The sequence below is a fragment of the Papio anubis genome, chromosome 14 (genome assembly GCF_008728515.1).
Source record: "Papio anubis isolate 15944 chromosome 14, Panubis1.0, whole genome shotgun sequence".
NCBI classification, from domain to species: Eukaryota; Metazoa; Chordata; class Mammalia; order Primates; family Cercopithecidae; genus Papio; species Papio anubis.
In genome coordinates, this window is record NC_044989.1 from 49,018,467 (window position 1) to 49,042,380 (window position 23,914).

General features: G+C 40.3%; 1 protein-coding gene across 3 annotated transcripts in view; it reads right to left on the minus strand.

Moving 5' to 3' along the window:
• LHCGR (luteinizing hormone/choriogonadotropin receptor) overlaps window positions 1-23,914 on the minus strand; it is a 62,884-nt gene that overhangs the window by 22,835 nt on the left and 16,135 nt on the right. Inside the window, exons 2-7 of one of the 3 annotated variants that reach the window (XM_003908644.4) lie at window positions 22,170-22,241; window positions 20,088-20,162; window positions 16,634-16,708; window positions 14,589-14,663; window positions 14,423-14,500; window positions 4,370-4,438 (exon numbers count right to left, since the gene is read on the minus strand). In XM_003908644.4, coding sequence (XP_003908693.2) covers window positions 4,370-4,438; window positions 14,423-14,500; window positions 14,589-14,663; window positions 16,634-16,708; window positions 20,088-20,162; window positions 22,170-22,241 — 444 coding nt within the window. Of the gene's footprint in view, window positions 1-4,369; window positions 4,439-14,422; window positions 14,501-14,588; window positions 14,664-16,633; window positions 16,709-17,102; window positions 17,182-20,087; window positions 20,163-22,169; window positions 22,242-23,914 lie in introns of those variants that run through there. The other 2 variants (XM_009184167.3, XM_009184166.3) reach the window with 2 other exon arrangements.

Below are 23,914 nucleotides of genomic sequence, written 5' to 3' on the forward strand. Positions count from 1 at the left end.
AGTGTTGAGGGCCACTACTCTCAAGGCCATGGAAGAAGCCAAAAGCTGTTATGGAAGTAGCTCCCTGAGGGCTCTGCTGCCTTGAGTTCAAAGTCATTCCGGCTAAACTCCTTAGGAGCAGCACAATCTGGTCCTCCTAGGCAGCCTCCTTTCTGGGTCCTGACACTGGTATCTCTAAGCACAGGCCCTTCTCTGAGTAGTCGAGGGAACTAGAAGAGGAATCCCTGGGCGCAAGCCTGCCAGCCTTCTTTTGAGCACTTCCTCTCTATAAGAGAATGGTTGTGATTCACAGAGCATCTGGAAAACCCTGGATGGTGGGCACAGTGTGCATCTGTCGTTGGTGTGATGATTTCAAGCATGGGAACATGATTCTCTTACCACCATTACAGTGTACACAGCAAAACAAACATACTAACATCCATTCCCCACCCTCCTTGCTGTTTCAGAACTGCAAAAGCCCCTGCATTTCACTCTCTGGGTGGCTGTTTTCCACATTTCTACTAAGCATTTTCTTTGGAAACCCTCAGCCCTTTCATCAGAATCTACCTGTCAATCTCACATTGTCTCATCCCCTGGGTGTATTTTCACTTTCAAAGAGATGTGATTGTCAGAGTCAATTGCTATTTAAAATCTAAATCAAAAGAAATTTTTCTTCCTAAACCTCCATGACTCTTCTTCCTGATGTGTTTTGTTTTAATTATATTCAGTTATAGTTATACATCATTGAAACTGGGCTCTGTGAGCAAATTATTCTTGTGTTAGCCCAGTCAGATTAATTGTTCAAATTTCATGACAGAGCATTTCACATGTTTTACTAAAACCCAGATCTTTCTGTATACTGGTAACTCTGTATTACGCAACTTGGTCAAAAAATAAATTAATTTCCCACATTGTCCTGGGGATCACTTTTGAGAATTCTCCCAATGACGTGACCTTGCAGGCGTGAGAAGCACAGGCAGGATGACCTTTTGAAGCACAGTGGAAGAAGCCACAAGTTCCACCAAAGTTTTCCCAGCTGGGGTGCTCTGGGGACAGTAGGGACTGACTCCCAGACCCCTCAGGTGCCTCAGGGCCACCTTCTAGGGCTGCTCCTGTCTTTCCTGTGTCCTGTGCTGCCTTAGTAAGTCAGGTGTTTGCGAACTTTGCAGGACTTCGGTATCATTGTGTTCTGAACAACTTTGGACAGGCCTATTTATGAGAAAGGCTGAATGTATTGTTTGAAAATTTTGCTTGACAATTTTGAAAACTGCTTCTCCCCTGCTACTTAAACTCTTTAATGTGTGACCTTGCCCTTAGAAGAGAATTCGGACTCCTTTCCCATGGCTGCTCAATCCTGCTCCATCTCCTTCATCTCCAGTCTCCCCCTTGCTAAAGACCCTCCAGCCATACGGGCCTCCTCTCAATTCTTGGGACTTACCAACTTAGTTCCTTTTCCAACTCAGGACCTTTGCACATCTGCTCCCTCTTTCTGTAATGTGCTTCCCTCACTGTTGCCACAGTGGAATCCTTGTCATCCTTCAGGCTCAGCCTAAATATCACGTCCTCAGTGAGGCCATCCTGGGTACCTTGCCTAAGTTGGTCACCCCTCATACTCTCTCAGATCTCAGTAACAGGTTATGTCCTTCTTAGTATATATTACCCTTGTAATAATTTTATCTATTATTTGCTTTTTTTGTCTGTCTCTTTTGATAGATCAGAAACTTCAAAAGGGCAGGGACTGTGTCCTCTCTACCATCGCAGACTCAGTACCTAACACAGTGCTTAGTATATCAGTGGTGCTTAATAAATGTTTGTTGAATGAAACTAAGTTTGTTCTTGGCAAACTGACTCATGTCCTTGGTTTCCTCTTTCTTACAACAGTGAGATGCAGGGCATACAGAATGTTGACTAATTGGACTTTTCATAGTTCATACCCATTTTGGTATCTCTGTAACAGTTGAAATGCTGCTGACCACCTGAAATCTTCCCTCCTAAATTTCTATTTTTCCTGACCTCACACAGACATACTGTGTTGGTTTTCCTCCCATCTGTTTTATTTTGCTCTTGCTTCTCATGCTCATCTTGTTTCCCTTTAATTTAATATTCACTTCTTTTGTTTTTCCCCCTGTTCAGGTAACCTCAGCCACACAGGATTTCAGCCATCCCCTCTATTCAGATGACCCTGGCACTTGTGTCTCTAGCCCTGCCCTACCCCTTCCAGCCTTCCATCCTTCCTGCTAACAGATGAGCCTTCTTTAAGCACTCATCTCGTACTTCCAACTCAGAACTTTCAATGGCTTCTCGTTTTCTGGAGAAGAAAGTCTAAACTCTTTACTATGGCATCTGAGGCCCTTCCTGTTTTGTCCCTAACTTGTATCTAGAAAGTACTATTTGCTGGTCTCTGAATACATGCTATACTTCCTCTTCTGGACCATTCTTCTTGCTGTCCTCTGCTTGGAAGGTGTTTTTCCTCTATTTTTGCCTAAGTTATGCCCAGCTCAAAGCCCACTTTCCCAGATACTTTTTATACTTTCCTTTCCTCCTTCCTTGAAGTCCCAGAGAACTTTACCTCTCTCTGGGGAGGCTTCATGCTTTGCTTCTGTTTTAGTTAGTACTTAATGTGTAGTTTATACAGCATTTGGAGATGCTTCCTCCTATGCTGTAAGCTCCTGTAGGGCGACACTAGGACTTAATCATCTTCATTTCCCCTCAAAATATGACATGTTTCTTCAAACACAGCTGATGCTTCATAAACATTTGTTGAGTGAATAATGGAATGAGGCATCTGAGAGAACTGTGCCAGGAGATGATATAAATGCCTCTGATTTAAGTTTGGCAGAAATCGATTCAATTGGCCTGAATGAACCCTTCATTAACTTAAGGATGCTTGTTGATGAACCTTTCATTAAGTCATCAAGTCAAAAAGAACATGAGGGCAAATTCACCCCATGATAGGAGAACAACTTTAAAAATTCTACCATTTCTTGAACACTTAGTATGTGCTACTATGCTGTGCTAAGCACACAAAAATATAATCTTGTTTAATTGTTTACTTATAATTAATTATATTGTATAGTACATAATAAATAAGCACCTACTATATGCCAGGCACTGTGTTAAGTATTGAGGATATGAAACAGATCTTTTCATTTCGGTGGGGTATCTTCAAAAAAAGCCTATTAGTGGATCTACTTTATGAATGAGGATACTGTGGCTTAGATAGGTTAAGTAACTTGCTCAAGGTCATACCAGCTGTTAAATAGTGGGACTGGAGTTTGAGTCTTACTCATTGTCTCTTAAGTCTATTCTGTTAGCCACCAAACTATATAGCATGTATCAGTATAATAGAGGCTTTGGTTAGATACCTATCATTAAAAATAAATAGCATATTGTACAGAATTTTGCTACCCAACTTTAGACTGTGCTACCCAACTTCAGACTGACAGCATCAGCATCTCCTGAAGCTTGTTAAAATTGCAAATTCTCAGGCTCTACCTAGATCCACTGAATCCAAGTTTCTGGGGGTAGGGCCCAGGAATCTGTATTTTAAAAATCTGCAGGTTCTTCTTAGGTGTGTAAAAATTTGAGAAGCATTAGTCTAGATTACAGCTTACACAACTTATTTATTTTAAAGGCCTTTTTGTTTATTTTCCTTAATTTTGGCTTTAATTGAACTTTTCATGTGCTCTCAGTTTTTATTATGAACAAATTGTAGGGTGACTGTCACCTCACCCTGTACTTGCTGTGGTTCAAATGTCCACAGCCCCACAAACTTTGTGAATATGCCACTCTTTTAGAAGAGGATCCATAGAAGGAAAGAGAGGTCAAGAACAATGAGGGAAACAGTAGCGATGCTCTTCTTGAGTTAAAGGCTGTTAACATGAAGAACTGGGTAGGGTGTGGTGAAAACACAAGGCTCCCTACCTTGTGGAAAATGAGCTTCCTCCCGCACTAGCAGTACAGAGATGGGACTCCCTGAGTGGGTCTGTTGTGGCTGATTAGACTGGTAAATGGTAGTGTTATCTGATTTCTCTGCAGTGGGGCCAAGGGAAGAATTTCTTTCTGAAATTCTGCTTCCTCTAACACACCATCAACCTGAGTGAGGGGGCTAGAGAGGGAGGCACTGAGGTGGAGGAGGCATAAAGTAGGGTGTTGAATATTTCAGTAAACTGTCAACTTCAATGTATCCAGGCTGCATCTGCCTTTGAAATCAGGGTGCTGTGGGGTTTCTAGCCAGCCAGTTGCCTAGTAACATGCATGAAACACTGAGGGCTAGCCACTTGAAAGTTTATTTTTGCCCTGAGTTAGTTGCTGAAGATTGAATGTGATCTTGTAGCCAGAGTAATATTTCATTTTTATTCGTGAGCTGGGGAAATGAGCAAATACTTACAGTGAAATCAGTGTCGTCCCATTGAACGCATGACTTTGTACTTCTTCAAATCCATTTCCATATAGTTTGCTGAAGGAGGGAGGAGAGGGTTTAGGAATGGGAAGAAACTGAAAGAAACAGTTTGGAAACACATTTTTCCTCCTGTAACATATATTACTAAGATTATTACAGGCATTCATAATATCTAGTTCTCTATCGTCACCGCCACCATCAATTTATTAAGTGGCTATTAAGTGCTAGATACTTCATCAGCCACTCTATGTATATTTTATGATTTAATCCTCATCATCATTTCCATTATACTGACAAGAAACCTAAGCCTCAGTGTGGTTATGTAGCTTGCTTAATGTCAAAAGGAAAACAGTGGCATAGCTGGGATCCGAGGCCAGAGCTGTTTAACACTTAAGCCTTTCCTCTGGTTTTGCAGGCCTGTGTGGGCATATGGGTTTTCTGGGTGTTGAAAGCTGAGGGCAGAGGAAGCCTCCAGCACTGAGCCAGCTTTTTTTTTCTTGGGTGAGTGTGTGGTTTTGCTGATGTCAAATTTGGCTTCACAACCAAGAAGATTTCACTGTCTGTAAACAGTTCTTTAAGACCATTAGTGGGTAGTGAATCAATTTACTTGGGCATAACCAGCATTTAAAAAACTACATAGAAAAAATAAAAAGTATTAGAGCATTTTGCAAGTAATTAGGGTATTAATTTTTATGAAATTTTATGCCACCATTTTTTATAGTATATATCTATAAATACACATACACACATACATACATATATACTTCTACCCGGAATAAGACATAAGAGGATCCTTAGAACACAGATACAGGGAAATGTTTGAGCCAAAAAGGAGTCTAGAGGGAATCAAGCAGCACATCGTCATTTTGCAAAGAAGGAAATAGACTCAGTGAGGGAAAGTAACTTGTCTAACAAGTTTGAAAGCTACTGACTTAGATGGAAATATTTGTATAAGTTCTTTGTGAATGATGATGTAAAACCCACGTGAGAAAGGGCTGTGGTGTGACGTACTGTTAAGCTCCTTATATCTGCCAAGACCCTAACTTCCCTTTGCAGAGTTGCTGGCTGGCCAGGGACAGGCTGTGGGGTGTGACTTGAGAAATGGTTCAGAAATGTGCTTCACTTATTCCTGCTCCAGGTAGCTGTTGTCTTCAAGGCCTCTCTAGTCTTTGTTAAATAAAATGAGCATGGAACTTCACTTTACAGGGAGTGTGAGTGTGTGTGTAACATCAATAGCATGTATGTACTCTGTGTGTATGTATGTATGGTCTCCTCCCATCAACCCACAACACAGCTGAGACAAACCAACATATAAATAAAGGTGTGACTCATTTTGGAGAATATAATGGCTTCGGAAATTCAGAAAATACTCTTCTGCTTACAAAATAGTTCTTAAGTCTCCTCATTAGATTCAGTTCAAAGAGGGCAGGGGAGCATATTTAATTCATTTCTTAAAGCCCTGGGGCCTCACAGAATGCCTGGTACCTAGCTCAGTCAATAGCCTGGGGAAAGCAGCAGCTTGGCCCTTCCCTGGGAGGGCCATATGGCTTCCAGGCTCTCATATGCTCTTCTGAAGCTTCTTAATAACCAGAGTTCTGGCCTTTAAACTCTCCCATATTGGATTACTGGATGCCACTTTCAATAGTTTTCATTCCCTTCTATATTGTAGAATCTGAGGCTCGTTTCTGAACCATTTCTCAAGTCACCCTAGCTGTCCTGGCCAGCTTCAGCCCTCACAAGAGAAGCTAGGGTCTTGGCAGATTCAAGCAGCTTAATGCATGCCTGCAGTATTTTCTCAAAGAACTTATATTTCCATCTAAGTCAGTAGCCTTCAAACTTGTGTGGTTATGATTTATGGTAAGAAATTCATCTTACATATTCCCATTTGGTCATCCATTCATTTAATGCATATTTACTGTAATACTCTCAAGTGCCAGGCACTGTTCTAGAAATACAGGAGGATATGTTTCTCTGGAGGAGGTAAACAAGAAAACGTAAAATATAATCATGGGTCAGATGACGATAAAGCAATGGAGGCAGAGCCAATCAGCTTCACATATTAGCTCTCCCATATTGGATTACCGGATGCCACTTTCAGTAGCTTTCTTCCCCTTCTATATTGTGGAATCTGAGAACATAGGGACAGGGTTGATGCTTGTTGTCTTGCATAATTATACACAACCTTGTTGCCTCCTTAGAAGCTCAGTTTCACCGGAATTCTTTTTTATTTTACACTTAAGATATTATTCTTTGGCAGTCTCCTGCCATTTTAGGGGCTGCATTCCTTTATAGCAGTCTCTTTTAGATAAAGGAATCACACCCTTTTTTCTGAACTTCCTTAAGTTTGATGTCTTAGATGCTTGCCCAGTATTTGTCAAAACTTTCTCCTCCATCCACTGAATTAGAATCACCGGGAGTTGCTTGTCAAAAATGCAGACTCAGACCTACTAAATCAGAAACTAATAGTGGCATCCCAAAAATATGCACTTTTATAACAAGCCCTCCCAGTGAGCTGTCATATGCCAGTTTGAGAACCCTTGCCCTAGGGTATATCATAGGATGATACTGTTCTTATCACTTCCATGGGGCAAATCAGATGGTCGTTGGCTTAGAATTGTATCCAGAGTCTAGTTCCTGAATTGCTTTCTCTACCTTCTAAGTGGTGGCACTACATGTGTAGTAGATGAAGAAAAAATAGCCCTTGCTTTGTTTTCACCAAAGCTGCTAATAGTTGTCTAGATGCCCATGAGCCCATTACTCGTCACAGCTGCATGCTGCCCTGATCCTTGTTTTGATACATGTTAGGATTTTATGCTTTTCTGTTAGACTCACAATGTCATTGCTGTAAGTGTACCCTTGTGGTTAAGTCTGCAGGCACTGAACCCAACTGCTTGAATCCCAGCTCTGCTGCTTACAATCTGAATTACTTTGGGCAAGTTACTTACCATCTCTGTACCTTGATTTCCTAATCTGAAAATATAATAATAGTATCAACCTCATAAAGCTATTGTAAGGACTAAAAATGTAAATATGTGCTTAACATTTCTAAGTAGGTTCTGGAATACAATAAATGCTTCATGTGTTGGTCCTATTATTATTATTATATTTTGCAGTAGCCTCCAGCCTTCTGACCAGAACAGAGGGAAAGGATCTCCCTTTCCATGCTCTGGACAGGATTTCTGTCAAATACAGGCATCTTGTTTAATTGAACTATCATCCTTCTCCACTGAGGTAGGGGGTCTTTCTCTTCCTGGGCAGAGCAAGTCAGGTCAGTGGCCTGGACTTCCCCAAATGTACTCACATGCTGAAGGCTCTCAGATACCTTTGGTCTGTACTAGCATCATGGCTTTTTTGGCTTTAGACATTTTCCATGTCTTTTTTTTTTTTTTCTGAATAGCCTCAGTCCTGCTTGTCTCAACTTTCTAAACAATGTGGCCCACTGTTCCAGTTGCTCTTGTCTCTTTTCTTACCAGTCACACACAATAGAATGTGCTGCCTTGTTTTGATTAAAAGAGAAGCTTCCTTACTCTGGAGAAATTACAAATGTGAGTGGGAGACCTCATGCTGTCAGGCTTGCACAATGCTTTTAATGCCCTTAAAAAAACATCTGGAGAGTCACTTCAGATAACTTTTTTACAAAACATCATGGTGTCAGAATTAAATGAGGAAGGCTTCCTTTGCTTTACTTTGACGATTTTGTTACAGGCACAAAAATGAAGATTTTCACCTCCCCCAACTTCTCCTCTATTACAATAGCTGTACCTAACTTTAAAGCATTGTCTAGGTTCTCTACTCAAATGTCAGTAATTGTGAATCAGACAGAATGGCACCTTTTTGTTCAAAATAAGATTTGGGCTTTAGATATTAATCACAGATGATACTCTAATTCTGAATGCTGCTTTATGATGAACCCCAAGTATTCCTGGGGCTCTACAAGCATTTCTGGGGTTCTAATATTAACAGTATTAGAAATTCTTCTATAGTTCCCTTTTGGATCACCTGGTTTCTGGATGATTTTGAAGAAGAAAACTTAATTTATGTTTACAGATACTCAGGGTCTCAAAAAAGTGGCCCCATTGCTAAAAGGCAAAGCATGCTGTTTTAGAAGATATCTTTTAGAAAATATGGTGGTATATTTGTAAGTACATTTTTTTTTTTCAAATGACTATACAAAGAGCATTCTAAAGAAAGGAAATCCTAAATTCACCACTTTCTTCCCTGTGTGGAACTTTGCTGAAGTCCTTTTATAGCTGAATAATTCCTCATGTATGAAGACACTTCTCTAGTGGATGTGCTGGCAGTGGTTAGATGGGTACCTGTGACCTGGTTACTATGTGCTGCTGTAACCCTAGTTATGCATCAGGGTCCCCCCACTTCTGGGGCCTCACAGTCTCTATAGCAAGGGATCCCTGTCCCTGGATTGCTGTGCCTCCTGCCTCTCAGCAACACTGAGTTTTCATGTTTCCTTCTATCTCAGCCATGTTCATGTCAACTTATATGTCTTTACTATATGTAATAATAAAAAGGGTGACAGGCATCAGAAAGAATGATAGCAATAAAGGATTCCAATATGTTGAATAAATTTTTTGAAAAATTCACATTCTATAGTGATACTCAAAAAGAGACAGACTAAGAGAGAACAGGGAAAAGGGGGAAAAAAGTAAGCATCTTCTTTACAGAAAGGTGTTGGCTAATACATGTAGAAGAATGATAGCATGTAAAAAACTACCATTTTGTTTAACTCCCCTTGTAACAACCGTGTAATCAATGGAGGCTGAAACCATTGGATGAAAAGTTGTTGGCCAACTGAATAGTCACACAAACTCACAGTGTACCACCATAGTTTACTTGTTAATGACAGAGGAAAATGTGCTCTTACAATAGAGATCTGGCAGTCACTGCCTTAAGCGAGCAGCCAAGTAGTGTGACAGTGTGACATCCTGGTTTGATGTAGTGCGAGAGGCACAGCACCCCCTTTGCAGTGTTCCTGTAGAAATATTTGACCTGAATCTAGTCATGGCAATATAGTCAGCTGAATCCAGACAACTGTCTTGGGCTCCTCAAAGGATCCTATGTCATACAGAACAGAGGAAGGAAGCTGGACAGTTTGGGATATGGGGGAAGATGTGGGAGGTGAGGTTGGGCGTACAAAGGGAAGTAACAGCAAAAATGCAATGCATAAACTTTGATTGGATTCTTAGTTCTAAGAAAATCTATAAAAGACATTTTCATTTGAATATGGACTGTAGGTTAGATAATATTATTCATGTTTATTTTCTTAGGTGTGATGGCATTGTAGTTATGTAGAATGTCCATGTTTTAGAGAGATACATGCTCAAGTATTTAGGGATGAAATGCCATGATGTGTATAAACTTCTTTTGGATGGCTTGGCAAAAGGGCAGTGTGTGGTATATACTCACATACACAGAGATGGAGTGGGTGCGGCAAGCTGCTAATAGTTGATGAATCTACATAAGGTGTATGGGGTGTTCATCATACTGTTCTTTCCATCTGTCAATGAAAAGACAAATGGAAAGTGCCTCAATTTGTCAGTTAAAAGTTTCAAAAAAAAAAAAAAAACATTTAAAAGGAGATGATGAGATGTGATGTTTTTAAGATGGTCTAAAACAACTGGCCTGCTCCAGGTTGCTAAGTATGAGCTTTTTTTTTTTTTTTTTTTTTTTTACAAGTATGAGCTTTTAACTGTGATTAATTGTAATTGTGATGATTGTGTAGTTGACGCAAAGTGATTTGATTCACGGGAGGCAGTAATCCCTTTGAATAGACAGAGAGAGAGGTATGTCAAAGTGGGATGACCTGACTAAGGCTGCTTGGCTGGTTAGACACAGAGCCAGGACTGAAGCCCAGCCTCCCTGTTTCAACACAGTAGAGAGACCCAGCAATCTCTCTACTGTGGCTTGTCATGGGTACAGCCTGGAATTGTCATGCCTTTCCAGACATCACTTCTCTGTAGGGTCTTAGGAAATTAATTGCCGTGACCTTTCCATTTCTTTGTGGAGTTGAGATGTGAATCAAGATTGTCTCTTTTTTTTGAGACTGGTATGACCAATCACCTAGCATATTTTAAAGGTAGTGCAGCTAAATTCTGCTTATTTGGGAAGGAGGGACATTTCAAGGTGGCCTCTTGAAGAGATTTAATAAACAACCAAAGTGGCTATAAAGGGACATAAGAGCATAATGCATAGTTTTAGCATTAGCCCCACTGAGTTTCTCCAGCATCAAGTGAAGTGTTTTGTTTTCATTAAATGAGCTCACAGTTGGTAAAGATTTGGGTTGGGGGAGGGCAAGACAGGTTCTACAAAAGGCAAAATCTCAAATACCACTAATAATGAAAAGAGAAGGCTTGCTTTCATTATTTTCTAATTAGAGAGTTGAACTTTATAACTGAGAAAATAAGGCTTTCCTCTTTAAGTGCAATACCCTTTTTCCAGCAGGGTGCTCCACATGATCCTTTGCTTACAGAGGGGCCCATTCAGCGAGAACAAGTGCCAGGCAGCAGACTCATCACTCCCCTTCCAGATGAAGGGCCAAGAATGAGAAGGGGGATGGAACCACAATGTCCCACAGGCTCTCTGGGAGAGACAGAGCCTTAATCTTTATTAACTTCAGAGTGGGGGAAATTACACCCTACTGGCATGAACTCTTTTTCTTAAAATCATGAGCAACATAAGTTAATGTCCCTGTCATAAAGAAAACCATGAAGCTCTCTGTCTCTGTGCACATACTGAAGTATGATGTGTGAGAAGGAATCTTTGGTTACTCCTTGAGTCTGGTGGGGTGTCCCAGTCTTGTGAGCTCATAGTTACCTATGGGTTATCCCAACATTGATTTTCTTCTTCACCCTCCTCCATGTCTTCTGCCCTTTCATTCCTACTTTACTCCACTCCCATCATTATACATTTACCTGGGAGGAGTACCTGTTGGTCTCTGATTATTTTTAGATTTAGATCAAAATAGAAGGGAGTTGTGGATATTTGTGATCTTTGAATAAAGTCTACTCTATTGAGTAGATTATTTTGTTACTTTTTCCAGAGTTACCTCCAAGCCTGCCTCCTTGTTCTGGCACTTAAGGGTCTCTGCAATTCAATGTCCTCTCTATCTCAGCCAGTTATCTAAACTCACTTTCCGTTCCTTAAATAGCATGTTTACTCCCAAGTAGTAGCTTCACCCTGTTCTCCTCCTGCCATGCTTTTACTCCTACTATCTCTTCACTTGGATTCCTTACTCTGCCTTTCTCTGTATGTGGTACCACATAAATGTTAAGAACATGATTCTGGAGCCTGACTGCCTGGGACCACATCTTGGCCTGAGATAGAGATACTTAACCTCTTGGTGCCCTGGTCTCCTCATCTAAAAGTAGGGTTGATAGTTCCTACCTCATAAGGTTGCTATGAGACTTAAAAAGTACTTAAAAACAGTACAGGTGTTTAATAAGGGCTACATAAATATTAGATGCTATTATCACACTTACCCATATAAATGTTACTGATTCCATAGGTCTGATTCAAGTCTATCAGCTCCACTATAAAGCCTCTTCTGACTCCCCCAGCCCAAGAGGACTTCTCTAAGATCTTATTTCTAGGTACCACACACTCTGATAGTGAATATCTACTATCTTGTATTATCCTTTTATTATTTTATGTCTTTCCCCTCATTGAGATTATGAACTTCTTGAGGACATGAATCTAATCCTATGTATTTTGTATTCTTGATATAGACATGGGGAGACCCCAAATCCTAAGGCATGTGATATCACCTCATTTGGAGTTTATTTGGTGAATACCTTGTTTTTTGGTGGGGGACATGATGAATGAGTAGTTCCAGATCCAGTGGTGAGTTGAAAACACTTTATAAGCAGCAGGCAGAGCTGTGGTGTATGAGGGAAGTGGCAGGAGTGGAGAGACTGTTGAGAAATATTTCTAGGATCAATAGAGTCTCCTTCCCAGTGTTCAAGAGTTGCAAGTAAAGAGTATGGGTTATTTTTGAAATTATTTGTGGTTGCTGCTCTGTATTCTTTTGATTGCAGTAATCTGAGATGAAGCTACATAGTCACAGCTTTGTAACATGACAACTATACATGTAAAATTACACCTACACAAAGTAAAAGTACTATACAAAGGCAGTGTACCAAGGATACCAATTTTTAGAATCCAGTGATATAAAAGAGAGTCCTCTGAGATGGTCTCTTCTTTTGCTTCACATCTATCTCTTCATTTCAGAGTCATTCCAATCCATGTTCTCTCTTTTTTCTTTAAGGGTGAGCTCCTTTATTGCCTCATCACAATTTTGCCATGGGCTGTAACCAAAGCAGAAAGAGTGAGAGGGATATGGATTTTAGGAGCAGAATTAAATAAGGGTCGTTGGGCTTTAGGTATAAAGAAATGAGGCCGGGTGTGGTGGCTCACGCCTGTATTCCCAGCACCTTGGGATGCCAAGGTGGGCAGATCATGAGGTTAAGAGATCGAGACCATCCTGACCAACATGGTGAAACTCTATCTCTACTGAGAACACAAAAATTAGCCAGGTGTGGTGGCATATGCCTGTAGTCCCAGCTACTCGGGAAGCTGAGGCAGGAGGATCACTTGAACCCGGGAGGTGGAGGTTGCAGTGAGCTGAGATTGCACCACTGCACTCCAGCCCGGTGACCGAACGAGATTCAGTCTCAAAAATAAAATAAAATAAAATAAAGTAAAATAAAATAAAATAAAATAAAATAAAATAAAATATGGTGCCCAGGATGCTGCTTCTGAATGGTAGGGCAGTGGAAAGCTCCCATGTGAAGATGTATGGCAGGGATTCCAGAGGAAAGGAAGTCTGGCAAGTGTCCTGTGAAGAACATGGGTTGAGTTACCTTAGTGTAGTGCTCCTCAAACTTTAATATACATGTGAATCACTTGGGATCTTGTAAAAAGCATATTCTGAGTTAGTAGGTCTGTGGTGAGCCATTTCTAACTAGAGGATACAGTTTAGATCTATGTTTCCACAAAATCTTATTGCAAATTATAATCCCCAATGTTGGAGGTGGGGCCTGGTGGGAGGTGACTGGATCATGGGGGTGGTTTCTCATGAATGGTTTAGCACCATCCCCCTAGTGCTGTTCTTGTGATAGAGTGCTCATGAGATCTGGTTGTTTAAAAGTGTGTGACACCTCCCTGCTCTCTCTCTTCCTACTGCTCCTGGCCATGTGAGGTGCTGGCTCACCCTTCACCTTCCATCAGGATTGTAAGTTTCCTGAGACCTCCCCAGAAGCTGAGCAGATGCCAGAATCATGCTTCCTGCAAAGCCTGCAGAATTGTGAGCCAATTAAAAGCTCTTTTCTTTATAAATTATCCAGTCTCAGGTAGTTCTTTATAGCAATGTGAGAACGGACTAATATACCAGTTCTCAGAAGATGCTGAAGATGATGGTTCATACTTTGAATAGTGAGGCCTTAGGAAACACCATGAAAGGATAGCCTGGTAACCTGAAGAGTAACTGTCAAATAAAAACACATTATTTTTAAGTATTAAGGGATAGAGAGAATGGGTATAGATAGTGTTGCTTCGGAAGCAAAGTGGGAGGGACCCAAGAGGAAGGTGAAAATGAGAGACAGAGCAAGGTCCATTGATAAACTACTTTTCCTACTTGGAGAATATCCTTCCAAACTCTTCCCTGTTGAAATCTTGAAATTTCTGTGCTATTTTTTAGCCAGGAAAGCCACACCTCTCTAGACTGTGTCTTCCCAGCCTTAGAGCATTCTTCATTAATGCAGTGAACAACTTCGTAAGTTTGAGACTCTGTCACTAAAAATCCTTGGGGCCTAGGTTACCTTTAAACTGAATTGTTTGGTTGCTTGTCATGTGAACATATGACCCAGCTGTGATCTTACACAACTCCTTTCACCCTTAGCATTTTAGGTCAAGAAGAATGTCACCAGTGAGTGAGGAATGTGGTAAAACATGAGAAAAAGCTCACCCCAACCTAGTAGTGAGAATAGCAGGAGGCTGTACGGCAGAACATGAATCTGGGAGTTTACTCACAGTGTTACAGATTCATTATTCATCCCTTGAAAAGCATTTCCTGGTATGGTGGTTATGTGTAAGTTATCACAAATTTCCCTTGAGAAAAGAAATAAGAAATATTTACTTTCCAAATTTTAGCAGCAAATAGGAAACTGTTATGCATAGCAATCAGCCTGGTACTTACAGAATGAAATTTAATTCAGAGGACAAGATCTTCGTAACATCTGGAAACTTTCTGATGCCCGTGTTACAGATGCTCCTGTGATTAGGGACAGGGTAGTGGTGTGGGCAGAGAGTGGGTAAAAGTGATTGTTAGTAAGACATAAAGATAAAAAGGGAGTACAAAAGCATTTTGCAAATACGACTTTCACATTAAATTTAAAAATACTGAGTTTGGTGTTATCAGGACTACTTTTAGCTGAGAAAGATTGTTGGAATTCAGAAGTCCCTGATGCTACAGGAGAAGATGCTCTAATGACTCCTATTTAGAGATTTGGGGACTGGGGCCAAATTTAAAGGTCTTTTTCATTTATATTTCTAGCCTGACTTTTCTTATTAAATCAATCACATTTTCCTACTGTATTGTGTTCCATTTTCTTTTAGTAATTAGTTTATTACATGCTCTTGATAGTTCTAGAAAGCATCCTTAAATTTTGGAGCAGATTTTAATTCAAATACTTCCAGAAGATTAATCTTTTATGATAAATCCATATTGCTCATTATTAAAAATCTTCCCTTATTTAGCTACCTTGCAATTCAGGAAGTTCTTCTTTGCATCTCATGGAAATCACTAAAATTTATTTTGGTGTTTGGAGCTATTCAAGACTCTTCTTTTCCTCCCACCTTTTATTTAACCTCCAAAGAGGAGACAGGCTTAAGTGATAGGTAAAATTGAAGAATATTTTATTACAAGAATGGGGCTCCTTCAGAGTCTGGGCATCTGGATTTCCACCGAGTTGTAGATTCACCAGTCTTGGACTCTGGACAACTAATGTGAACTGCTTGTCACCCTGGTGACAATGAAACAAAGCCAGGTTTCTCTTCTGGCTCTCTCCGGTTGTCCTCCTTATCCAAAAGCCCAGGTCACACTGGATCTCTGCTCTGTCTATAGCTGGGGATAGCAGTGTGGGATTAGACTACAATGTGTACTTGAGTTGGGTGAATATCACAGTTTTGGATGAAAATACTATTTAATAAATACAATTATTCTTAGATAATAAGGGCTGCAGTGGTCAAATTAGGTTCTGGGATTTCCTTATGTTCTTTCAAAGTAGTTGATGCTACTGTATGCTTATATGCCCTATAGACACCCTGTAGGTTTGGAAAAGCAGAACGCCTGAGTTTGGAATTGTTCAGTGTTAGGGTTAACAAAGGAGCTATGCCAGTTCCAGTAGCAGCTCTTGTAGAAGGCCCCAGGGCAAGACTGATGACGTGAAATACCAGAGAGATGTCCCTTCTCTCTGTTTTCCTTTTTTTGGGCAGTGATGGGAGGTGGACTTTACATTCTCTGAGGAGTTTATGAAATTTAAAGAAGAAAGAGAGGATGTCTGTTTTAGGGAGGCTTACATTTTTCTTTATGTATAGGGATGACTTGATATGTGAGAAAATCCATAGTGATAAATTCATAGATTTCAGAAATTTTGGTATTGCTGGCAAGGCAATGATTGTGGAAGGCTACAGTGGTACTCAATTTCTAATGCTAACTGACAGAGTTAATGGGAAGTGGAAAATAATGATTTACTTTGTATGGCATAGTGTCTACTTTAAGGCAATACTTAAAAAGTTTTCATTTAATGAACAAATGAAAAAACATGAGATGCAGGAGATCAGTAATTCTCAAACAGTGATGAGAGTCAAATCAGAATTGCCACTCTCACTTTCACCTATTCTCTATTCACCTCAGAGATTCTGATTTACCCTCTTTAAAGTGTTATGACCTCCATCTCCCATACCCACTGTCAACCTTGAAAATCACTGCAAAGGGGTGATGTTCTTCCCAGGTGTTTAGGACAGATAAAATGTTGGGAACCACTTATATGTATACAAAAGCACCCAGCACGGTGGCTGACAAGAAATGCCAATTAAATTTAAATCAGAAGGCTGAAGAGGAACATGCAAATAGTGCCGTGTATATGGTTAAACAAAATCTTTCCAACCTTTTCCTTGTTTTGATTTTCATCAGATGCCCATCTTCCCCTCCCCAGTTGCTTAAAAAGGAAAATTTCTCACAAGTATTGTAATCGGGGAAGATTTATAAATGCTCCAGGCTCAATGTATCTCAGATTTTTGGTGTTCTGGATCAGTCTGTAAAGAGAGAGGGGAAAAAATAGAGCAGCATTTAATAGATATGTATTGTTTGGAATGGGTGAGATTGTGGTCACCAGAAGTTGCTGGCTGAAAATGGCATCAGCTAAAGCCGGTGACCTTCAGATGCTTTGGAGGACCCCTAGTGACTCTAGGGATGGAAATGGCTTGGTGAGAGCCAGTTCGCTATTTCCAGGAAGCACTGCTCTCAAGCTTCTAAAGAGGCCGGTATGAGGATCAGAGCAGGGAGTCTGTCTCTGCACCCTCCCCCGCTCCCCCACCACAGACAGCACCGACACCCAGGGCTCCTGGCCAAGTAGATTCTGCCCCACTGTGGACCCCGCACACTGAGGGTGATGAGAGATTCCTCTCTCAGGAGAGATGAGCAAATTACCTACTCTCCCTTGTAAGCAAACTGGTCCTCTTCATATTGGCTGGCAATCACATGAGCAGTTATACCGAGGGGCACCAGTCTGTGGAATGGCACAGGGCAAAGGCCAGAGGCTTGAATTTGGGGGATTTTATATTCATCCTGAAGATAATTTGCTGTGTGTTGATGCCCAGCCTCCTAACTTCCCTGAGCTAGTGTCTCTTCTGTAAAATTGGTATAATAGTATTATATAGTCTTCCTGCCTCACAGGTTAGTAGGTTTTAAGTAATAGAATAGGTAGAGGTAACAAGAGGCAGGGCTTTGCAAAGTATAAAGGTACAGCCATACACCACTGTGGTGTTATTGCCCTCCCCGCCCAACTCCCCCATTCCCCTAATTACTGTGACCCTATAAAAAGTAGTCACCATTGCTAAGTCCTGTCTACTTTGTATTCAATAAAAGGCCAGTAAATGCCTTTGGCTTCCTTAATCCAGGTGACAGCCACCTGAAGAAATAATAATTACCTTGTTCTATAGAGAAAATGTAGTGTATTGATTAGGAGCATGGGGTCTGGAGTCAACTTGGTTTTTCATTCTGATTTTACTGATCATATGACCTTAGATATATCACTTAAAGTTCTCTGTGCCTTGGTTTCCTCATAGTGTTGTTTTTGAGGAATAAATATATGTGTCTGGTTCGCAGTAAGGCCTCAACCAGTGTTAACGATAGTTATAATAGTTGCTGAAATTAGGAAGTTGAATGATTTGTCTTTAGTCACACAGCTGAGAATTAGCAGAACTTGGATGTGACCCAATTTTTCTGACTGTCAGTTTAGTGTTTGTTCCACCACACTACAGTTACCCATCACTTGTGCCTATTTCCATCTTCTCAGCCCTTTTGATTCTCCAGATGTGAGTGATATTTTGTTGTATTTATTTCTATAACAACTGAGTCAAGCAATCATAGGCCATATACGGCCTTATGTGGGTGGGATGGAAGGGACTTTTATCTCTAAGATCTTTTGGGCTGGGTGTGGTGACATGCATCTGTAGTCCCCGCTACTTGGGAAGGAGGTGGGAGGATCACTTGAGCCCAGGAATTTGAGGCCAATCTGGGCAACAGAGTGAGACCCCTGTAACTAAAATAAATAAATAAATAAATAACTAAAATAAATTTAATAAAAGAATTTTGGGGCCTGACCTTAGCTCAGTCATTCATTCAACAAACATTTATTGGGAACCTACATGTGGCTACATGCTAGGAATACAGCTGTGAACGAAGCAAAAAGAGCCTTCATGGAGCTAGCGTGCTAGTCTTAGGGCCTTCTTTGGGAATCCATAAACTTTCCCTGAGAGTGCTTTATATTTCTTTCTGTTGATGAATGCGGCTTTGCATCATGGGAAGCTTTATTTATCATTAGCTGCCCTGGTGGTTCTCAATATAAGCTGTGTTTTAGCATTACGTGGGAAGTCTGTTAAAACTGCAGCTTTCCAGGTCTGAGATAGGACTGTCATTCTGCAATTGTAATGAGCCCCACGTGTGATTCTGCTTCTCAGCTAAGTCCAGACTATGTCTTTTGCACTTACTCATTATTTTGGATTTCTCCGTAACTGGTGAGTAGTCTTACTTCCCTGGCTACACTGTCATCTCGTGGTGGACATTTATATTTTATCTCCTCTGTATTCCAATAGCATTTAGCCCTGTATTGGACACACGGTAGTTGCTCATGTACTTACCTATTAATTATTCTCTTTAGGTAATTATTCATTGGATCATTTATAGGGGGACCTTGTGGTATAATGGAAAATGCAGGAGCTTTGAAGAAAGACAGTCTGGGATTGAATCCCAGTCCTGCCATGGTCTAAAGCAAGCTTGTTGAACTCACAGCCTGCGTACCACATGTGGCCCAGGATGACTTTGAATGTGATCCGGAAGTTTGTAAACTTTCTTAAAACATTATGAGTTTTTAAAAAACTCATCAGCTATTGTTAGTGTAAGTGTATTTTATGTGTGGCCCAAAACAATTATTCTTCCACTGTGGCCCAGGGAAGCCAAAAGATTAGATACCCCTGGTCTAAAGTGTCACATTGGTCAAGTTTCTGTGCCTTTCCAAGCCTCCATTCCTTCTGCTGGACAAAAGGGATAATTACCCTGACTCTGCATGGTAGCTGTCAGGATTAAATGACACAACATAGAAGAAATGCCAAGCACAAGAGCTCAAAAAATGTTTGATGCTAATACTTTTCCCCTTCCCTTACTTTTGAAACTCCAAAGTAGGTGAAGTTTGAGTGCTCTTCTGGAAGCTCAGGTTTGGACCACACAAAGCAGCAGTAGGGGGCCTGGTTTAGAAGTCACGTGAATTGATTTCTAATTCCAGCTCTGGCGCTGACTTGCTGCATGATGTCAGGCAAGTAAGCTAACCTCTTTAGGCCACAGATTCATCACTTGAAAACTGAATTGAACCAGCCTTTTCCCATCCTTTTTGTGATATTTTGGGCAAATGATACTTTGGCAAGTGTTCTGTTTCTAAGAGTTAATTCCAAAACATCACAATAACAACAACAAAACCCAACAAACTCAACACACACATGCCTATTAGAGAGCTTTTACACTGTAGGTATTCAAGAAACATTTACTGAATGAGTGAATGTGCCAAAAACCAATTTATGATCTCTAAGCTCTTTTCCACATTTTCCCACTATCCCAAGTACTCCATACCCTCCATAGGCAAGAGCTACTTGGCAGGACTTCACAATGTCAATTTTAATTTCTATCTTTGTGTTGTGATGTTTCAGAATTTATACAGCTCCCAGGGAGAAGCAGTTGTCACCATAGCAACCTACAGGCCACTGCCGTGAGAAAAATTATTGCCTGCCCAGACCTAGTAATTGCTGTAGTCTTTTCCTCTTGGATTCCTAGCAGTGGATGCTTGAATACAAATACCAAGTGGGCTCCAGCCAGCGAGGGTAATAGTGTACAGCAGTAAACTGTCTATTAGCTGATGCTTACATTTCAGACAAATTGAGGAGGTTGTCAAAGGCATTAGCTTCTATCCTTTCCAGGGAATCAATCTGAGAGATTTCACTAGGGAAGAGAGAGGGGGGAAAAAAGAGAAAGAAACATGAAAGAAATGACTGTGTCTGCATGATAATGAGATGTGTGTGTGACCCAACAACTGGGGACTCCACTGTGTCCCCCTAAAAAGAACAAGGATATGCAAGTTGTCCCCAAATCATACAGTGCTAACACTGTATGATTTAGAAGCACTGATGGGCACCTACAACCCAGGTGCAGTTAAAATGCAAGTTTTAGTAACCCCTGTTTATGTGACAGGTTTTTCTCTTATTTATCTCTGGCTCAGAGTCACAGGTTGTTAGAACTGCATAGGCCCGTTGAGAAAATCTAGTCAGATTCCCTTGTTTTACAGCTCTGGAAATTAAGGCCCTGAGAGGAGAGTCAAATAGTATTTATATTAAGGTTCAAGACTAGGATATGGATCTCTGGGTCCCAATTCTGTCACTCGAGTGAGGCTTTAATATGGGTTGAATTGTTTCATAACTCTTAACCCTTGGTTTCCCAAAATCTCGTGCTGAAGCTATTGCAAGGTGGTCAACTCCTGCAAATGGTATCCGTCCTGAATTATAATTATCTACTTCCTTGACTGTTTTTCTCACTTGTGAGCAAATTGAGGACAAGGAGTATATTCTATTCACTTCTGAATCCCTGGTGGCTTTATGTTGCTTGGCACAAAGTTAAGAGTACAAATGAATGAATGAATAAGTGAATGGAGTAATGAATAATTGAATTTTTTGAAAACAACACAAAAATAAAGGAACCAGTTTTGTCATATATGATTCGCAAGCATGTAGGTAACGTCAGTGTTACCCTAAAATCCCAACATAAGCTACCATTTCCTGCCAGCTGAAAAAAAATGTCTCAAATTCACAAACTCTACATTTGCTTATTTCTAAGGTTAAGGCTCACTGAAGACTTCAGACTGATGAGAGCATTAGCCCACAGAAAAGCAGAGCCTAAGGTAGCTAATGTCTTTTCTGAACAACGCAGGAATGGATTGTTCTTGGGCTGATTCATCTTATTCCCACCTATTGGTTTGCTTATTTAACTGTAGCTGCTTTTCTCAGTAGGAGGTCTTAATGCATTAAAGGTTATCAAAACTCAACATTCCAACTTGAGAGCAGAAGAGCGTGGGTTAGGCTCAAGTAAACTGACAAGTCTGTAACCGGCAGTGAATTTCCTATAATACGCAGTAGTTCTTGAGGCATTCTTTTAAATATTCTAATTGCTTACTAATACCCTAAGGGCAATAGAGGTTCCCAAAGGAGCTAAGATCGATGCTGTAGCATCTTCTTTAGAGAGGCAAATCTGCTTCCAAAGTCCAGTGGCTTGTTAAGATTAGAGATGCACTGTGGGAACTCAATGGCCATGAAGTCCTTTGACTCAAGCTAATACTAAGAAAGATGCTGGAATCCTGGGCCCTTGAGAACATTCTCTCTCCAAGTATGGGAACTTTGGTCCTGGAAGCTGAAACCCAGGGACAAATGATCGAAGTTATGTCTGACAAACATGAGATCATACTGCATTATCCGAGTACTTTACACTTTTGATGAATACCTTTCATCAATATAGTTATAAATACTGTGTTTTTGTTATATACTTATATTTTAGATATAAAGATTATCTTCTGATGCACAATAAACTTCCAACACATTTTTTTTTCCTATGTGGGTGTTATCTAAAAATGTGACACAAGGGAATAGCTGCTGCAGCAGAAGGAGAATTTTTATGATTGGAATCTATCTTTTTTTCTCCTTAAAAGATATATCATCACTTACAAAATGCATTCAGTTCTTTGAAGCAAGGTTAATTATCTGGATTTTAATGACTCTTAAAAATCATACCTTTTCTTCAAAGGTCTCTAGTTATTATTTGTATTACAAAGATAAAAATATGCGAGTATCCTAAACACAATTTCTTTCCTAGAAAAATTATCCCCTTTCAAATGTGTTTTCTCTTAGAAAAAATTCATTATTCCAATTACGAATGTCTTTTGATATGCAGTAACTTACTTACATTTTTACGACCTCATTAAGTCCTCTGAAAGCTTGAGATGGGATCACTTTGACAGGGAGGTAGGCAAGTGATCTAGAAAAGAAAAAAGGAAATCCAAGAGTTTAAGACTTATGATAGGTTGCCTTTTAAGTTCATGAATAAAGTGTGCATGTATATGTGTATGAGAGACAGAGACTTCAGAGTTACCGAGAACTGGATTCAGGCTGAGGATTCTGACTTAAATCAATGAAGAGATGTGCCATGACTATTCTTGGTTTTTATCAAAGAGTGTATAATTTTGTGGTTAAGATCATGAATGTTGAGATCAGAGACACCTGGGCTCAAATCATCGCTGTCCCACTACCTGGCTATGTGATTCTAAGCATGTTATTTAAGCCCTCCAGCTCAGTTTCTTTGTCTGTAAAATTGCACTAATAATTCCTGCTTCACAGGGTCATTGTGATGAATAATCTGGATAATCCATGTAAAGAACAGGGCTTGGCACCAAATATATAGTTAAACAGTTGTAGAGTGATCCTATAGACTTGGTTGGGAAAATGGACAACAACTATGTTGAGCAGAGTGGAGAAATGAATGATGAAAATACAATTGGAAATTATGCAGGCAGGAGAACAGGAGATTCATTAAGAACATATTCCCATCTTGATCTCTACTATCTTTCCCAGGTAGCCTATTTCAATGTTATCCCAAACAGACAACTTTGATCCTATGGTTAACCCACATGGGCATCTCATGTCATTTGGGGGGGAATATCTATGAGATCATTTCCTTCAGGCATTCACTTATACCCACAGGAACAATCTAAATATTATTGAAATTGAAATAAAAGCTATGCTGTACTTAAGATTTGAGAAAAGAGTGACACTCAGAAATGCAAAACCAGTATAGGATGATGTGTGAATGCTAAAGGAACTGGAGGTTAAGATAACTCAGGAGAAAACAACTGCAAGGCAGGGATGAACATGCAGCCAACATTTATTGAGCATCTACAATGGTTTAATGTTTTGGCCCAAGGACTGGCAGAGAGGAAGGGAGTGGGCAAGGATATTTCAGGTGGGAAGTGAGTATGTGAGTATCAGGAATATGAGAACAAAGGTGAGAGATGCTGTCTTGTTTTTAACATGTCTATGCAGCAGAGACTGCTTTAAGCTGCTAAGAAAGAACACCTCCATGATGGGCAGATGAAAGTCAGATTTCTTACAGTCCCAGAAGGGACTTGCTACAGTTCTAAGCTGTGGTGTGAGTTATACACACCCATTTGTGACCTTATTTTACTCACTCAACAATGGTGTGAGGTGAGTATTTCCCTTACATAGCAGAAGAAATTGGGTTACAAAGAGATTAAGTAACCTGAACAAGGTTACAACCAGGCAGAATGACTCCAGACATCCTTTCCCTGTGCAATACTGGCCAAAGCATGTCATTCTTAATCCAGTGTCTTGGTGAGCAAGGTGGAGGGACAGGCATTGCAACCTTGCTTCTCCTGAGAGGAAGCATGTCACATTCTATTTCTTCCGCAAAGCAGTTTACCAGCCATACCTCCCTAGGTGCTAATGGAGAGGAATTTCAGAAATTTCATTTCAGAAAAATGTTTTCACTCAATAATCTCTTAGAAATGATATAACCTAGAGAAAGTAATCCAACTTTGGTCTCTGATTCTATTCCCAAAGACATTCTTACCAAGGACATTGTTTAACACCTAAACTTATTTAACAGAGGATCCTAGAAGAACAGGGACAGTGTGG